General features: G+C 44.9%; 1 protein-coding gene and 1 pseudogene across 2 annotated transcripts; one reads left to right on the forward strand and one right to left on the reverse strand.

The window, feature by feature from the left end:
* The first annotated feature begins 4,853 nt into the window (after positions 1 to 4,853).
* LOC125528345 (DIMBOA UDP-glucosyltransferase BX8) lies at positions 4,854 to 8,414 on the forward strand. The gene is made up of 2 exons (XM_048692821.2): positions 4,854 to 5,655; positions 7,455 to 8,414. The coding sequence occupies exons 1-2, from the start codon at positions 5,112 to 5,114 to the stop codon at positions 8,351 to 8,353; spliced, it is 1,443 nt and encodes a 480-aa protein (XP_048548778.2). The 5' UTR covers positions 4,854 to 5,111; the 3' UTR covers positions 8,354 to 8,414.
* Positions 8,415 to 8,828: 414 nt separating this feature from the next.
* On the reverse strand, positions 8,829 to 16,413 carry LOC147961302 (uncharacterized; annotated as a pseudogene). The gene is made up of 13 exons (XR_015610132.1): positions 16,139 to 16,413; positions 12,630 to 14,965; positions 12,394 to 12,545; positions 12,127 to 12,306; positions 11,904 to 12,033; positions 11,680 to 11,803; positions 10,358 to 10,433; positions 9,990 to 10,282; positions 9,721 to 9,906; positions 9,534 to 9,653; positions 9,218 to 9,446; positions 9,067 to 9,143; positions 8,829 to 8,987 (listed from the first exon to the last, which is right to left on the reverse strand). The product of XR_015610132.1 is annotated as an uncharacterized LOC147961302 (transcript).
* Positions 16,414 to 19,251: the final 2,838 nt, after the last annotated feature.

Below are 19,251 nucleotides of genomic sequence, written 5' to 3' on the forward strand. Positions count from 1 at the left end.
GCAAAGATTCTTCGTCACGTGCATCACGTCGATTGAGGAGCGGACCTCTAGGTCTTTCCAGTAGGGCAGGTCCCAAAATATAGATTTCTTCTTCCACATGGGTGTGTGTCCCTCAGCTTCATTCGGAACAGCTAGTCCACCGGGACCCTTTCCAAAGATTACGTAGTGTAAATCATTGACCATAGCAAGCACGTGATCACCGGTGCGCATGGCGGGCTTCTTCCGGTGATCTGCCTCGCCTTTGAAATGCTTGCCTTTATTTCGACATTGATGGTTGGTCGGAAGAAATCGACGATGGCCCAGGTACACATTCTTCCTGCATTTGTCCAGGTATATACTTTCAGTGTCATCTAAACAGTGCGTGCATGCGTGGTATCCTTTGTTTGTCTGTCCTGAAAGGTTACTGAGAGCAGGCCAATCGTTGATGGTCACGAACAGCAACGCCTTAAGGTTAAATTCCTCATGTCTGTGCTCATCCCACGTACGTACACCGTTTCCATTCCATAGCTGTAAAAGTTCTTCAACTAATGGCCTTAGGTACACATCAATTTTGTTGCCGGGTTGCTTAGGGCCTTGGATGAGAACTGGCATCATAATGAACTTCCGCTTCATGCACATCCAAGGAGGAAGGTCATACATACATAGAGTCACGGGCCAGGTGCTGTGATTGCTGCTCTGCTCCCCGAAAGGATTAATGCCATCCGCGCTTAAAGCAAACCATACATTCCTTGGGTCCTTTGCAAACTCATCTCAGTACTTTCTCTCAATTTTTCTCCACTGCGACCCGTCAACGGGTGCTCTCAACTTCCCATCTTTCTTTTGGTTCTCACTGTGCCATCGCATCAACTTGGCATGCTCTTCGTTTCTAAACAGACGTTTCAACCGTGGTATTATAGGAGCATACCGCATCACCTTCGCAGGAACCCTCTTCCTGGGGGCTCGCCGTCAACATCACCAGGGTCATCTCGTCTGATCTTATACCGCAACGCACCGCATACCGGGCATGCGTTCAGATCCTTGTATGGACCGCGGTAGAGGATGCAGTCATTAGGGCATGCATGTATCTTCTCCACCTCCAATCCTAGAGGGCATACGACCTTCTTTGCTGCGTATGTACTGTCGGGCAATTCGTTATCCTTTGGAAGCTTCTTCTTCAATATTTTCAGTAGCTTCTCAAATCCTTTGTCAGCCACAGCATTCTCTGCCTTCCACTGCAGCAATTCCAGTACGGTACCGAGCTTTGTGTTGCCATCTTCGCAATTGGGGTATAACCCTTTTTTGTGATCCTCTAACATGCGATCGAACTTCAGCTTCTCCTTTTGACTAATGCATTGCGTCCTTGCATCGACAATGACCCAGCGGAGATCATCATCATCGGGCACATCGTCTGGTTCCTCTTGATCTTCAGCAGCTTCACCCGTGGCAGCATCATTGGGCACATCGTCTGGTTTCTCTTGATCTTCACCAGCTCCCCCCGTTGCAGCATCACCGTATTCAGGGGGCACATAGTTGTCATCGTACTCTTCTTCTTCGCCGTCTTCCATCATAACCCCTATTTCTCCGTGCCTCGTCCAAACATTATAGTGTGGCATGAAACCCTTGTAAAGCAGGTGGGAGTGAAGGATTTTCCGGTTAGAGTAAGACCTCGTATTCCCACATTCAGTGCATGGACAACACATAAAACCATTCTGCTTGTTTGCCTCAGCCGCATCGAGAAACTCATGCACGCCCTTAATGTACTCGCGGGTGTGTCTGTCACCGTACATCCATTGCCGGTTCATCTGCGTGCATTATATATAATTAAGTGTCCAAATTAATAGAAGTTCATCATCACATTAAAACCAAAGTGCATACATAGTTCTCATCTAACAACATATAGCTCTCCAGAGCATCTAATTAATTAAACCATACATTGAAACTATGTAAAACATTTCAATGCGAAAACAAATGCGATCATAATCGCAACCAAGGTAACAATTGATCCAATGGCATAATGATACCAAGCCTCGGTATGAATGGCATATTTTCTAATCTTTCTAATCTTCAAGCGCATTGCATCCATCTTGATCTTGTGGTCATCGACGACATCCGCAACATGCAACTCCAATATCATCTTCTCCTCCTCAATTTTTTTATTTTTTCCTTCAACAAATTGTTTTCTTCTTCAGCTAAATTTAACCTCTCGACAATAGGGTCGGTTGGCATTTCCGATTCACATACATCCTCGATAAATAAAATCTATGTCACGTTGGTCGGCATAATTTTCATAAACAATAAATGAACCAATAGTTATAAAGATAATATACATACCAAATCTGAATCATAGACAGGACGAGGGCCTACGGGGGCGGATACCAAAACCATCGCACTATATAAGATGCAATAATAAATGTAAGAAAATGATACAAGTATCTATCTAAACATACAAGTAAGAATATTTTTCCTTTCAGAAAGAAGATAAGAACAAGAGGCTCACCACGGTGGTGTCGGTGATGAGATCGGCGCGAGTGATCGACGGCGGTGAAGACGGGGACGGGGCGTGACGGACCGCTAAATCTAGACAAATCTCGAGGAAAATGGAGCTTGGAGGTCGAGCTTTGAGAGGAGAAAGCTTAAGTAGTGTGGCTCGGGCATTCCATCGAACACCTCATGTGCATAGGAGGTGAGCTAGAGCACCACAAAGCCCTCTCCCCCTCGGCCAGAAAAAACAGAGCACTGAGCTCTGCTCTTGCGCGAGGGGGTATATATAGGCACCTCATTGGTCCCGGTTGATGACATGAACCTGGACTAAAGGGAAGCCTTTGGTCCCGGTTCAAGCCATCAACCGGGACCAATGGTGGTGGGCCAGGAGCGAGGCCCATTGGTCCCGGTTCGTCCCACCAACCGGGACCAAAAGGTCCAGACGAACCGGGACCAATGGCCCACGTGGCCCGGCCGGCCCCCTGGGCTCACCAACCGGGACCAATGCCCACATTGGTCCCGGTTCTAGACTGAACCGGGACTAATGGGCTGAGCCGGCCTGGACCATAGCCCTGTTTTCTACTAGTGTGTGATGATGACCAAAAAACAACAACTATCATCGTACCCTTTTTTGTATTACCAGCTTGTCTTCACTTGACCTGAAGAAGCAAGCTTCAAGATCTGAACAAGTATGTCCCTAAAATAGCAAGGTAAATTTTTTATTTTTCTTGCTATGAAAAGATGGCATCATAATTGACTTCTCTATCTGATTGTATCAATATCATCAATCCAATCATAGTTCCTGATTTTAGAGGCTTTCTTTATATCACACACTTTAAAAATGTTTTTTCGTAGTTCATAAATTTGTGCATCAGTGGGTTCCACTGACCTCAAGATTCGAGCTCACAGTGGATTTGTGTATGAAATGTGCTTAGTCATAAATATGAAAGAGCTAAGAATCAAGTAGTGGACTGTACTTCGTGTGTGTATTGAGATGAACTGATTTTTAGACACAGCAACAAGTTGTAAACCTAAGATTGATGATTTAAGTTATACCCAATTGCTCGGTAAGAACTAAGATACATCAATAGTACGTTATTTCCCGCGTAAAAATAGATGTTACTTTAAGTGGATCCGGCTTGCCTGCTCCCTCCTCATGCTCCCATCCGTGTTTCCACTTCATCTTACGGCTGTATTTTTCTCTTTTTTCTTTCTAATCTAATCATCGCCCCCCTGATTTTAATAGATGGGGCCAGACCTTATTTTTTTCAATCAAATCATGCCACGTATGCGGGAGCACGGATGGGCGCACGCTGAGGGAGCAAGCAAGTCTCGTCCACTTTAAGTGGCTATCATCATTACTTTTTTTAGTATAAAAGAGTACCATTTACATGAAATTATGTGGAATGTGGGATGCCAATTTATCCGTCAAAAAATATGTGGGCCCGTGTGGGCATTCCATTTATACGGGCATGCTATGTGTCCATTGGCTGATCTTGTTAAAAGATTGGCCGGGCTGCGAGCAGTCAAATTTCGCGCATCAAGCGGTCACGCGTCACCATCCATCATTACAACACATGACGTGTTGCGGATTTTTTTTTGCAACATAGGTTACCGTCCGTTGGCTGATCATGCTAAATCACAACAGGAACACTGCCATGGCAGTCAAATCAGCTGCCATGGCTGCCACCTCAGATCAAGTGACGTCCCAAGGAGAAGACCGCGCCCCGAGCTGTCAACGTAGAATCGCTCAGCCGAACCGATGCTACGTGGGCCCCGAGTGGACCACCTCTACTTAAGCAAGGGCAATCAGATTCTTCACCATCCGGGCATGGATAAAAGAAATGGAGTAGCTAAAACTCATCTAGATGAGACGTAATTTGGTCTCATTCATCTGAAAAACAAAAACGGATATAACCCACGTCACCACACACGCATCTTATATCATCACATTCAATGGATATAAAAGGTGAATGAGACCAAACTAAATCTCATCTAGATAAATTCTAGCAAAACTGTAAAAGAAAAGGATAAGGCAAAGGCACGGCACGGCATCTATTTCTCCCTTCTTTCCTTCTTTCCAGTCTGTAGCTGAATCTGAACAAATTGAGTTGTATCTGAGAGAGAGAGTAATACAGTGGGTGAGAAATGGCTGCTAACAGAGACGGATGCGGTGTAGATCTTTTTAGGAACACTAAACGTGGTTGTTGCGATCAGTGTGGTGCTGGGTCCTATAGAAGGACGCGTGACCCGCAACGAAGGCGACGGAGCGTACCATGATTATGAGCCAGCCGAGGAATCTTTTCCCTTTATATTATGCGGCACATGTTGCACATAGACGCGGGCCTCCGTACATCTCGTCCCATCTTTTTCTCAGAGCAATACCCCGTCCCACCTATACAGCATGATTGGAGCTCGCTGATGACCATACTGTGTGGCTGTCTAACCATCCAGCGGCCTGCGATTCTTTCGTGTCCACCGATTAATGGAATACCATGTGTTTTGCATCAAGAAAAACTGCATTCTTTCTGTATAGATACTCCTATATAAGAACTAAGAAGATAGAGAAGAGAAGAGAAAATGAGGGTACCCGGCGCTTGCTAAAGACCAAGATAGAACCGTTGGCCACGAGCTGAAATTGACCCAAAGCAATGAGCACAACAAGTACCGCCCAAGATGCATCAAATGGTGGCGGGAACGGCCGGCAGCCGCATGCGCGCGCACGCAGAGTACTGATGTTCCCGCTGCCATTCCAGGGCCACATCAACCCGATGCTGCAGCTCGCCGACGTGCTCCACGGCCGCGGCCTGGTCGTCACCATCCTCCACTACACCGGGTTCCGCAACACGCTGGACCCCGCGCTCCGCCCGGAGTTTGGTTTCGTCGCCGTGCCCGACGGCGTCCCCGCTGACGTCGTCGCGTCAGGGAACGTCGTCTCTATGATCGTCGCCATGAACACAGCCATGGAGGCGTCCGTGGCCTTCCGCGACGTCCTCGCGGCGGAGTTGGGGCTTGCAGGCGAGCGGATGCCCCGCGCCGCGTGCCTATTCGTCGACTCCAGCCTCTTCGGCGCGCAGAAGGCGGCCGAGGAGCTCGGGCTGCCGACGATAGCGCTCCGGACCGGCAGCGCAGCCTGCTTCAACTGCATCCTTGCCTATCCCATGCTCCACCAAAACGGCTATCTGCCCCCCGAAGGTCAGTTAATCCTAGTCTGTACTAAACACAATTCTATGGACATGGAGTTTTTTATCCCAATTCACACGTACCTTGGTGAACAGTAAATTAAAAAGTAAAAAAATGTGATAAACATTAATAAATTATTCACCTGCGGACAAAATTTTGTGATAAATATCATTCATAGAGGTCTGACCAAAAAGAAAAAAAATGCTTCAACAGGTTATTGTTCGAAGCCTTTTGAAGAGTCGATTTTGTATTTTTGCCCGGACGTCACCACTTCGTTTCATCACAAAATTTCACACGCACTTGAAACCTGAAACATTCATCAATGTTTACAAGAAAAAAGTTTTTAATTATTTTACTATTTTATTGAATTTTATCGTTCACCAGGAAGGATGTGAGCTCAAGATCAAAAGAGTGTTTTGCCAATTCTCGTGGCTAGTCTCCCTTTATTTATGGTAGGGTATTCCTTCCGAATGCTTAATAACAAACATAGAAAAAAAAAATTATTCGCTCAAGAATTAATTTTTTTGTGAATGCTTAAATATATGATAAATGGAGCCATAAAAAATTTATGAATTTTTTACAATCAATATGTGAATTTTAAGATTTTGTGAGGTTTTTCAATCATCAGACCCACCCATCATAACTGTTATCAATCGTGCTCTTTTTATCACCCTCGAAACCGTAGAAAATTTGTAATTTTCAAATTTATTTTGGGCAAATCAATGAATATTTTATTTAAATTCAGCTATATTTTAATTTGAATAATTTGATAAATTGTTATTTTGCCTGTAATCTAAATTGGGCTTCTTTCCGTAGAACTGAAATACAGCTGAAGCAAGAGAGAGTAGTCTAGCCTACCACAGTACCACTAGTCTGCCCGAACGAGCTTTGTAACAATGGTGGATTCCTCCTTCTTTTATAATCTTTTATAAGAACAATGCTAAATGTTGATATTTTTTGAACAAAACACAAATATTTCACTCACCCTCAAAATTCATAAATTTCGTCAGAACTCCCAAATGCCTACACCGCTAGTTGATGTTCTTTGCAAGAAACACGAAGAATAGGTAATGTTTGAAAAAAAAAAGATGATGGTATTGTATGCGGGCAGCGTTGTATGGTGGCTTTCAGTATCCGTGTCCACGGACTGGTCCCCCTTATCCGCGGACGGATGTGGGAGAAAACTTGCGGGTTACCATTGAAGATGTCCTAATTAGGATCCCCACACTCTTCTATCACGCTAGTGTTCTTCCTTCCGCAGCATGTACGACAAAGTAAGAATTTATTTTTTGTAGAATAGTAGATTTCCTTTTCCAACACTGCTAACTGTACTGTAGCTTAGAAAAATTGGTCTCTTTCTAGTTAACTAGAATGAGACACTTGACCGAACATTGATGTGCATCCTTGCTGCCAAACAGCTGTCTTAATATCGGAATAGGAATCCTACTTGTACGTAATAGTTCTTAAAAAAGGTTCTAAATGACGGTTTAAACTGAACTGTCAAAACGTTTAATATCTAGGAGCAGAGGAAGTATGTACTACTCTTTCATCTCCAAAAAGAATGGTTATAAGTTTTATCTCGAGTCAAACGGTGTAATGTTTGATCAAAGTTTGTAAAAAATATATTAATAATTACTATATTAGATATAGATACTTGAGATAAAATTTAAAGGCTTTCTTTTGAAAGATGGAGGGAGTATATTATATTTTTATTTGGATTGCAACCATCTCAATATCATCTAGTTTTGGTAAAACTAGTACACACGAATAGCACTGCTAGTTTAATTTACCCACGTACATGTTTGTTTCAGAATCGCAACTCGACATGCCAGTGAAGGAGCTTCCCCCGCTGCGCGTGAGGGACCTCTTCCTCTCGAGCAGGGCCGACCATGACATGTTATCCAAATTTCTGGCCAAAGCAACCCATGCAGCAAGGAGCTACTCCGCCCTTGTGCTCAACACATTCGAGGCACTAGAAACAGACGAGCTTGAGAAGATCCGCGACGAGATAGGCATCGCCATGGTGCTCGCGACCGGCCCTCTCCACAGGCTCTCCTCCAAGACCGAGGGCACAGCAGGGAGAAGCAGCAATGTGCTTCCGCACGAGGATCACACCTGCATCGAGTGGCTGGACACGCAGATCACGGGGTCGGTATTGTACGTCAGCGTTGGGAGCCTGGCGTGCATGGACTCCGGTGAGCTCTCGGAGGTGGCGTGGGGGTTGGCCAACAGCGGCCAGCCGTTCCTATGGGTCGTTCGGCAAGACCTCGTGCCGGGATCGGACGGACCATGTCTACCGAAAGGGTTCGACGATATGGTGATGGGCAGGGGTAGGGTGACCCCGTGGGCCCCACAGCAGGAGGTGCTGGCCCACCGTGCGGTGGGCGGGTTTTGGACCCACAACGGGTGGAACTCGACGCTCGAGAGTGTAGCCGAGGGTTGCCCCATGATCTGTAGGCCTCAGTTCGCGGACCAGATGATGAACGCGAGATACGTGGATGCGGTGTGGGGCATAGGCTTTGAGCTCGAAGGTGAGCTGGAGAGAAACAAAATTGGGGAGGCCATTCTGAAGCTTATGAAGGGGAGCGAAGGGGAGGCGATGAGAAAGAGAGCGGGAGAGCTTAAGAAGAAAGTAGCGTCCTGCTTTGAGAGTGGTGGGTCTTCTCTACTGGCCATCAATGAATTGATTGACCATGTATCATCTTTATAGTTTTTACACGTTTACTTTAATTGTTGCAGCTGAATAAAAACAAAAGTAATTTCATTTCTCATACCTGATTTTCATATTTTCCTACAATGGTATCTTGTGTTCGTGATGTTGGCCCTATGTAATCTCGGTGTAGGTTGGTTCCTGAACCGATGACGTCCTTTTTTTCATCCACTAGTAAGCATGCACGTGCAACGCATGTCTCAAACAGAATAATTTGATATAATATAATATTAAAATATATTTTCAAAAAAGTGACATATTTTGTGATCCAACGCATAAAAACATTTATTATGAATCTATTTTTTATGTTAGTGAGTTTGTATTACCAAGCCAACTGTCTTTATCATGGTGTCTTATGCCAACGATATGAGCGTGCGTGTAACACATAATCCAGAAACATGTCTTCACATAAAATGCACAATGACATAATAATTGTATTATAATTTGTTACAAAAAGATATTTTAGAAACCACAACTATGCATCTCTTGAAGGTCCATCTTTTGAAGCAATGAAGGTCCATCTATTGCTGCGATCTATGATGCTTCGTTCAATTGATGGGATATTGTTTTGAGCTTCATTCTCTTCATACTTTAAAATATGCACCAAAAATTGCTTTCTTAGTTCAAAATCATCCTACATATGCATTATGCAACATTGTTATAACAAAATAATGTGCAATGTGTATACAAATAAGCATGGTGTAAATACTAACCTGGGGTATGGGAAAATATAGTTGTCCATCGCACAATGAGTGCATGAAATTAAACACCAAATAACCCGACAAGGCATTGCATTTATAAAAATATTACATTGACTATTGAATAAATCAATTAATCTTGTAATGCAGTGAAAAGATTCATACCCATGTGAGTTTGTTGGAACAACATGAACTTTGCATTCCCATTTAGAAATGTCGTCTTTGAATGCAGGGTTTGCAACTTGGAGCGCACGGTTTAGGTTGTTGACCACAGTTTTAAGTACAATTTTTCCCAAAATAGGTATTGGTATCAGATCCATAATTGAGACCACTTTTTTATTTTGATCAAAAACAAACAATAGAAATATCCCACAAATATCCCATGGCAATAAAATCTGCAACGATGCATATGTTTAAAAATTTAGAAAACATTAGTTAAGGCATGACAAACCATTGTTATAAATTAAAATTTTAAAACTTACCGTATCACAATGTAAAATATGATACTCATTACTGTCTGGCCAGCTATCAAACATCCATTTCAACATAGCAATGTCCATATTTTCACGATGACGTGAGTCTCGTGCATAGTAGGACATGGACTAAAATAAGAAAAAGAAAATATTAGTTCCATGAGGCAAAATGTAATACAGGATTATAACGACTTACACAAAAATTTAGATCCATGTAGTGACATGGAATGTCTCTGAAAAGCTAGACTTCGTGGCACGCTAGTATCCGTACAACCATATTGAAGCAATCAACATCCATGCATTCATTGTTATTTAATATATTTTTATTTGTCTCAAATTCAAACTAATGGGATAAGGATCAGAGCTTTTCACTCATTCGCTTCTGCAAAATTGAAACTCTGTCAATTATAATAAAATCAGAGTAATTTATTAAAATACAAAATGGACTAAAAACATATGGCTTACTCTAGTAGAGCGACATCATCAACCATACCGATGAACAAACAAAGTTCATCTATTAAGTCATCATTTGTTGGAGTGAGAGAGGGAGAAAGGATAAATGATTGCGAGATGAGCTCAACTTTTGACGATGTATTCGATGGTTTCAGGTTCTCAGGGGGTGTTTCCAGAATCATACAATTTGTGGGATCTGTGTTGTTTTCGTCATCTTCAATGTCTCGATTTCTTATATTATCATCATTCAATTCCGAGTCCACTAAAATGACGGCTAGTTTCGCTCTAAAATCTGTGATATGATCCTATTAAAATAGAACTCATAGTTAAATAGTGATACACCATAGAATGTAAGTATAATGACACACATCGAAAAATACCTATGTAGGAGAGTCAGACAAAATTTCTCCTGTGAAGTACTCCATAAAATTTACCATCCACAAACCACAAGATGACCTGCATGATTACAAAATTTAAATATATTCAATACTTTTTTTATCAATTTTATAGATATTTATATAAGAAGACTTTAAAATCATCAAATGATCATGACTGTAACAAAGAAGTGATGATAAAGAAAATCCCGCCCTCACTCACAATCCCTCTTCGGAATGTATGAAAAATAATGTAAGAAGTTGATATATTTTGGTTTGGACAACCCCACACTCACTCAAAATCCCTCTTTGAAACGTGCTTAACAGTTCAAATTAGTAAAGTAGTAGAGTATTAAATAAAAAAACTCAGTTAACACCGCCCCCTCACTCCCTCCTCCTTCACAGGCACATGCCAGATTCCCCATTCTTCCCTCCCTCCCTCCCTCCCTCCTTCACTGGCACACGCCAGATTCCCCATCCACAGCCGGCGATATGTGGTGGTCGCCCCTCCCCTTCGTCACCACTGCCAGCCGCCGCGGAGGCCCCTGATGCGCCCTACCCCCTCCCTTCGTCGCCACTGCCAGCCACCGCGGAGGCCCCTGATGCGCCCAGCCCCTTCCCTTCGTCGCCACTGCCAGCCGCCGCGGAGGCCCCTGATGCGCCCCGCCCCTTCCCTTCATCACCACTGTCGGCGGGCACGTAGGCCCTTGATGTGCCCCGCCCCTCCCCTTCGTCAACACTGCCGGCGGGCACGCATGCCTTTGATCTGCCCCACCCATTCTTTGTATAAGGTCACCAAGGTGCTCGAGGAGGCGCTCGAGCTTGGCATGCGCGCCGGCGACGCCGGGGCCCTCCCTCCTCCTGACGCACTCGCCGTCGCCGCCATGAGTGTCTCCACTTTCTCCCGCGCGCCATGAACTTCCCTCCCCCCTGCTCGGGACGCCAGCAAGGTCCGGTTTCAACTCTTATCCCCTCGATCCGGATGCTCTGCTCTCCAACCATAACTTTATTTGGCTGTTCGATTCGGTCCGGAGCAGGAGCTCGCGATCTGCAGTTCCTTCCTTCCATGGATGACCACGAAGACCTCTGCATGCTGTGCTGCTGCTCGAGACCCTCCCTATGCTTCTCATCGCTTGTCCGAGTCCAGGTTAGTCTCTCTGACCCCTGCTTGTCCCCGTCAAATCGGTGCATAGCCTCATTTTATTCTGCAGTCCGTATCCTTTCAGCTTGTATACTTTTCTTATTATGGAGAAATTTATTTTGTGATGCAACTAATGGGGACATACAAAAAACACATAATGTCGATTGCTTTGAGTTAGAAGGTATACCCATCTATTTGCAGTCTACTCTTAATACAATCTTCCCTTGGCCATGCACTGATGTTTAAGTCTTTCCACTTATCAGATTTTAGTTCCATTTGAACCTTAGCATATTGGAATACATTTTCCAGTCCTTTCAGTTGTTGCATGAACAAATGACAAAGTATTAGCATCACAACTGAAGAATAACAGAAAATTGTCTTATCAAAAGATGGTGTAGTGGGACTAATAACTAACCATAGCAGTGAGGTCTTTGCGGTTCATTCCTGGGCCTACCAAGTCGAGCACCTGGATACATCGCTTCCCGGTATTTATAACTGCTAGGTACCAATGAAACTCTTCAATGTTAACTGGAACGGATATCTGAAAATAGGTTTTTTGTTAGTTTAGGTCTCATGTATACAAATATTTGTCCTCTATTGAATTCATAGTAATATGTACGGAACTGAGACTCACCATATCATGTTCCAAATAAGTTTTAGCTCTCTGTAATACCCATCTTGGTGCATCATCCTGTATAGAGCTAAATTCCTTTATCATCTTAGAGATGCATGCATTCTCTAAGAACACACTTCCACCTGACCTCATATGTAGATGCTCTTTAGCACTTATGCAATGTATGTATGCGTCTATGATCTACAATATCAAGTGCCCACCTTGGTTAGGAGATGACAGGAACTCATGTTAATAACATCCTCTTATCATAAAGCTACATATACTTACTTCGTTGCCAGAAAATTCTCCTTCGGTTAAAAGGCGTACTAATTGTAATTTTTTGAGATATGAGTCGTTGATGCTCACTAAATTTCTGTTATCGCTTGGTTCAGTCATTATATTTTCAATCATAGACCAATCATCGCCGGTGCAGGCATAATCTATCATGATGTAAGTCAAAACATTTATTAATAATGAAGAAAATAAATGTAGCAAAAGCAAGGCATAGAAGGACTTGTCCATGCCTTCTGGAGCCACCACGTAGTCTGGTGCCTTCTTGGGTTTGTTATGTAGTCGGATAGGCTTCCCTGTTTGTGGCCCTTCCATGTCGGACGTTTGTGCTAAATCTTCGTCCTCATCTGCCAGCATTTGTCACTTGTTTCATCAAAGGATAATTCCTGAAAGCCACAGTACAAAGAATAATCGGTATGCAGGATATAACATAATTAGAATTAGAACTATTTGGGACATAGTTGAAAAAGGAAAGATGCCTCTGTCACTTTGGAAAATTCGGAATCAGTTGTGACGCCCTCGATTCAATCGTACACTAATCATACACGCAAATGTGTACGATCAAGATCAAGGACTCACGGGAAGATATCACAACACAACTCTAGACACAGATTAAAATAATACAAGCTTTATATTACAAGCCAGGGGCCTCGAGGGCTCGAATACATAAGCTCGAATACACAAGAGTCAGCGGAAGCAACAATATCTGAGTACAGACATAAGTTAGACAAGTGTGCCTTAAGAAGGCTAGCACAAAAGCAACAACGATCGAAAAGGCAAGGCCTCCTGCCTGGGAGCCTCCTAACTACTCCTAGTCGTTTGCGGTCTTCACGTAGTAGTAGGCATCCTCCGGGGAGTAGTAGTCTTCAGTGGCATTGTCTGGCTCCTGGGATCCGTCATTTGGTCGCAACAACCGGGTATAGGGGAAAAAGAGGTAGCAAAGCAACCGTGAGTACTCATCCAAAGTACTCGCAAGACTTACATCAAATCTAAACCAAGTATGCATCTATATCAAAGGAGATGGGTTGTATCTGTGGACTAAACTGCAGAATGCCAGAAGGGAAGGGGAAAGCCTAGCCTATCGAAGACTAGCATCTTCTGAAAACCACCATCTTGCAGCAACAGGAGGGAGTAGAGTAGCATAAAGTAAAGTAGCAGTAATGTTATCAACCTCGGGCAGAGATCCTTTCTCGACTCCCTGCGAGAAAGCAATCCCAGAGTCATACTATCCAGTTATCATCACAATCCAATTCTCATCACCATGTCTCACCTCAAGTATCCAGTTCTAGTTGTATCGATCGGGATACAACTCCAAGTGTCCGTTACCGTAGGACAGGCTATCGATAGATGTTTTCTTGATTAACTCCGGCCGGACACACTTTCCTGGGTCATGCCCGGCCTCGGCCAAACAATACGCCGCAACCCGACCTAGGCTTAAAAGAGAGGCCAGCACGCCGGACTAAACCTATGCCCCCAGGGGTCATGGGCCATCTCCCCGGGAACTCCTGCACGTTGCGAACGCGGCCGGTGAGCAGACCTAGCTACCTCCTTCAACAAGGTAGGTGCTTTCCAGTCCAACCTGGCGTGCGCCGCTCAGTCGCTGACGTCTATTAAGCTTCGGCTGATGTATACGACGCAGAATGCCCATACTATGCCCACGTGATGGTTAGTGTTATCAAGCCAGAGGCCCCTCGGATCAAATATCCAAATCGTAGTGGATTAGGAACGCGCGGTAATGAGCAGAGACTCACGATCGATGTGACCCCGTCGCCCCGTCTCGAGTACTTGCGGCAAGGGCTAAGAATGCCCGGCCATGCCTCGTAAGTATCTCGCGGGCACCTTCCAGGTCAACCCGAATCCACATCACTCGCAATTAAGCTCGCGCGGGTACCACTCAGGGTCAACCCGTCTTTAGTCACATGGTTCAATGCAAAGTCATAGTAATCATAGTAACTGTGTGTCTAACACCAAGGGGAAAACCCGAGGAATCACCCCCGGTGAATTCCACTCGATGTTGTCATCAAGGTGAACTTAAGACGATCCACCCTCGAGGTTCACGTTTGATGGGTTGCACGACAGAGCCGTATCGGAAGTGGTTAAGGAGGAAATCACCCTCGATGACCTCGACCGTAAAGCTACACTACGGAGATCTCATCAGGAGTGATGTAAGAGGTTCCACCCTCGACACTTGATGGTAACTCTGCAGAGTCGTACAACTAAGGGGGGGTGATCTGCGGTGTCGGGGCCTGGGCGTCGATCACGTTGATCGAGTCATCGAACATAAAGCGGGGCAACTAGGACAAGGTGGGGGTCACTGATGGATCACTAACCATCCTATACTAAGCAGTTTAGGATAAGCAGGTAAGGTATGAAAGCAGGTAACAACAACAGGCTATGCATCAGAGTAGGATCATACAGAAAACAGTAGCAGTTCTAATGCAAGCATGAGAGGGAAAGAAATGGGCGATATCGGAATGCTCAAGGGGGGTTTGCTTGCCTGGAAGCTCTGGCAAGGAGGGGCTGTCGGGGATGTAGTCCTACTCAGTCGCATCAACGTCGGTCTCGGGGTCTACCGGGGAAGAAGAGAGGGGAGAAACAGTAAATACGGGGCAAACAAGTATCACAAAATATAACAAGGCAAAACGCGGTGCCAGGGGGTGACCTAACGCAGTACTAGGCGATACTGGCGAAGGGGGGAAACATCCGGGAAAGTATCCCCGGTGTTTCACGTTTTCGGACAGAAGGGTGGGGGAAAGTTGTGTGATCGCTATGCTAGGGATGCGTGGCGGACGAACGGGCTGCATATCCGGATTCGTCTCGTCGTTCTGAGCAACATTCATGTACAAAGTTTTCCCAGCCGAACTACAGTTTATTTTATATTAAAATTTAAAAGATTTAAATCATTTTTAGGGTTTATTTAATTAATTTAATCAACATTATCCAGAATAGTTCATGCTGACATCAGCATGACATCAGCAGTCAACAGAGGAGTTGACTGGTCAACTGACGTGTGGGTCCCGTTCGTCATTGACTGTTTAAACTAATTAGGGTTTAGCTAATTAATTACTATTTAATTAAATTAACTTATTAATTAGATTAGTTAAACAGGATTAATTAACTTAATTAATTCACTAGTTAATTAATTAATTAATTATTAATTTAATTAATTTAATTAACTTAATTAATTTTATTAATTAATTTTTATTTTATTTTCCTTTTTTATAAAAACGTTCTGGGGCCGGGGCCTACTTGTCATAGGCCCATGGCCTTAACGGGCGCTGGGTGCACGGGTGCCGGGCAGCGGGCGCACGGGCGCCAGCCCGAATGAGCGCCCGCCCAGGCCAACAGGGGGGAAACGGCGAGGCGTCGCCGGCCACCGCAACGGGCGTCCACATCTGTCAGGGAAGGCAGGGGGGCCATGGCGCGGCCACGGTGCGGGAGGCGAGCGCGGGAGGTGGACGGCGTGCGCGGCGGCAGGTGCGGGCGAAGGCGAGGCCAGCAATAGGGGTGGGGAAAGGCAGTAGCAGCCAGCAGCGTCGCAGCAGCAGGTGCGGCAGCCGGAGCAGCGCCGTGCGGAGGGCGCGACAGGCAGCGGCGTTGGGCGCGCGCGAGCAGCGCGGCATGTGAGCAGGGTGGCCAGGAGGTGAGCAGGAGTGCGTGCGTGCGGGGAAGGGCGCGGTGACCGCGGCCGGAGCGCGAGGAACCGCGAGCGGGGGAGAGAAGGGGGAGGCCGCGGCCTCACCGTCCGATGCAGGGGGATGGCAGCGGGCGCGAGGAGGAGGCCGAGGACGGAGGAGCTCGACGTCGGGGCGGCGCCCGATGACGGCGCTCAGGGAGTGGACGAGGAGGCGAGGCGGCGACGGTGGGGAGGGGAACGAAGACGGGCGGCGGCGAGGTGGCCTTGGCCGGCGATGCCGGTGAAGCCACCGGGCGGCGACGGCGATGGTGCTCAGGGCGAGGGGCGCCCAGATCGGGGAGAGGGGGAGGGGACTGGATCGGGGGGGAGGAGCGAGGGGATCGTGGGGGGAACGAGGTGGGAGTGGGGGTAGCACTTAGGGTTCGGGAGTGAGGTGGGGTCGATAAGGAGGCCCGGCTGGGCCTGGTGGACCGGCCGGTGCGGCGGCCAGCTGGGCCATTCGGCCCAGCGTTGGGGGGGGGGGGGTGTTTTCCCCTTTTTAGCATTTTCCCTTTTTTAAACGAAAAACCTTTTCTGTTTTCCTTATTAAAGGGCATTTAAGCACTTTAAAAAAATTGGTTCCACCACCAGAATTAGTTAGGGATTATTTTCCACATGATGAACATTTTGGATTTCATGTCTGAGCAATTTTGAATTTCCCTCATAATTTGAATTTGAAATTTGACTTTGATTTTTCAACAAGTGACAATTAGCTCAGTAAGCATGGTGAGCTGGCACCATTAATAGGTGATTACTATAGCATGACACTGGGGGTGTTACATCAGTGGACTGTGTGCTCTGCTTTTTCTCCACTTCTTCTGTGTTGGCTATTCCGTTTGATTCTGCCAGAGTGTCCCCTATAGTTTCCGCCCCTTCGATGCCCAATGTTTGTGCTAATTCCTCATCCTGAGCTAGCCCCATTCGTTCACTTTTTTCGTCGAAGGTTAATTCCTGAGAGCAACATTACAAAGAATATTTTGTATGCAGGATATAATATAATTAGAATTTGAACTATTTGAGACATAGTTGGAAAAGAAAATATGCATGTATCACCTCGGAATCAGTGACCCGTGTGCTTTTCTTTTTCTCCACTTCTCCTTTGTCGGCTATTTCATTTGATTCTGCCAGCTTGTCCCCTATAGTTTCTATCTCTTTGGTGATGAATGTTTGTGCTAATTTATCGTCTTGAGGTGGATGCATTTGTTCGCTTGTTTCCTTGAAGTTTAATTCCTGAGAGCAATATTACAAAGAATAATTCCTATGCAGGATATAATATAATTAGAATTAGAACTATTTGGGATAGTTGAAAAGAAAGCATGCCTTTGTCACTTCGCAATCAGTGGCCTGCATGCTATTATTTTTCTCTACTTCGTCTCTGTCGTCTATTCCATATGGTTCTTCCTCGCTTACTAACTGAAACACATAATAATATAATATTATCCAGTACTTATAAAATAGCAATTATTATTAAGGTGAGTAAAGAATTCTAGGAATGATATTATTATACTACAAATTACATATTGTTTTGTCCCCGCAGAATAAAAATAATAGTGACATGTCAAAATAAAACCGCCTTTGTCGACTTGGGGTTTCGTATGCTTGTCTTAGGGTATGACCTCATCAATCTGCATATTTTCTGTATCATCGATGATGGTTTGTTCTTCTATTGCCTTTGTTGACTCGATATTCATATCCTCGTCTTTGGTGGTATGCTCGTACTTGGCTCCCCTGTCGATGTTTTCCTGAAAACCGAAGGACATATTATTGTCACACTGTTAACATTAGGCCCCTAAGTTCTATCACCTTGAAAAACAATCTTATATGTTGGGACGGAGGGAGTACATCACAACTGGGTGCACATATTTTGACATGTTTACTTTAACTTAGTGGCATCAGGACATTCTTCCCAACAAAATTTCAGTATCTTCTTTGTCTAATTGTTCATTCAATCAACTTTTTGATATTCACTTGCGTGACTATTCTCTTAACTAATCAGGTGGATGTTGCCCAAAGAATTTCTACAGTCACACAAAGCATCTTGGCAATTTTGTGTGGTCACACAGGGCATGTTGATTCACTTTGTTGGATCCCCTCTAGTGACTATGTTGCCTTGTAGATGTGAAATCGTGAATAGGATGTAATTACAGAGAGATATCATTACCGTGATGATAGCAGATTGATCCACACGGGCCACCGGGGATTGTGACCTAGACATGGAGGGCGATGGTAGTTCACCACGGATAGATGCTGGAGAGACTTGCAGTGGAGGAGGCCGGCGCGGTAGACGGGAGATGCGGCAGTTCTTCACGAGAGAGGATGAAGGAGAGGTGGAAGGTGTTAGGAAATAAACCACAAGTGTGTCAGTTACGTGCGTGTGTGTGTATGGGCATAATCCAGCTATGCATGGGCAGTGTGCGTGCGTTGTGTGCGTGTAGTTAGAAGCTAGCATGCACAGAGTTTGTTAGTGGACGTGCATGCGCAGGTTAGAACACTTTTTTCTTCTTCCACCTCCGTTCGAGTGATAGGAGAGGTAGCTAGAGGGCTGCGGTTCCAACAGAAGGAAACCCTACGGTGCAAAACCCGTTGCTTCTTTGGGCTCCAGGTCGAGAGATATGTTGTTGTAGGAAATATGTAAGGCAGAAATCACGGGGTGGATTTCCATAGCGTGAGGAGGAAAGGGAATCATGATCGTTATCTCAGGCCCCACGCTTTCCTTTGATTTATCTTAGGACCCATTGTTTTTTTTTTGCTTTTTTAATACCCCACGCATATACAGAATTAATGCAGTTATTTTCGTAAGACATGTTTATACATAAATATTGGCCTGGGCTCATCAGAACGTTTCTTTGATATTTTGTTTGCTTCCTAACATGTTTATACAGAAATATTGGGCTGGGCTCATCAGAACGTTTCTTTGATATTTTGTTTGCTTTCTGTTACCTTTTTATATACAAAAAGTTTACCTTTCTCTACAGAAATATAATTCTTGTATCCTTTGTCTTGCCAGTTAGTACAGTAATGTACCCTAAGTGGCCGTGTTGGACACGAGAGGGCCAGGGAAGTACTTTCGGTTGTTTGAAGAAACCATCAAGGTGAGTTTCGCACTTATGCTTTATTATTATTGCTGCTCATGTGTGGTCAGAAAACTCTGCAATGACAAGATACAGAGTAGATGCTAG

The sequence above is a fragment of the Triticum urartu genome, chromosome 7A (assembly GCF_056163025.1).
Source record: "Triticum urartu cultivar PI428250 chromosome 7A, HENAU_Tu73, whole genome shotgun sequence".
NCBI lineage: Eukaryota > Viridiplantae > Streptophyta > Magnoliopsida > Poales > Poaceae > Triticum > Triticum urartu.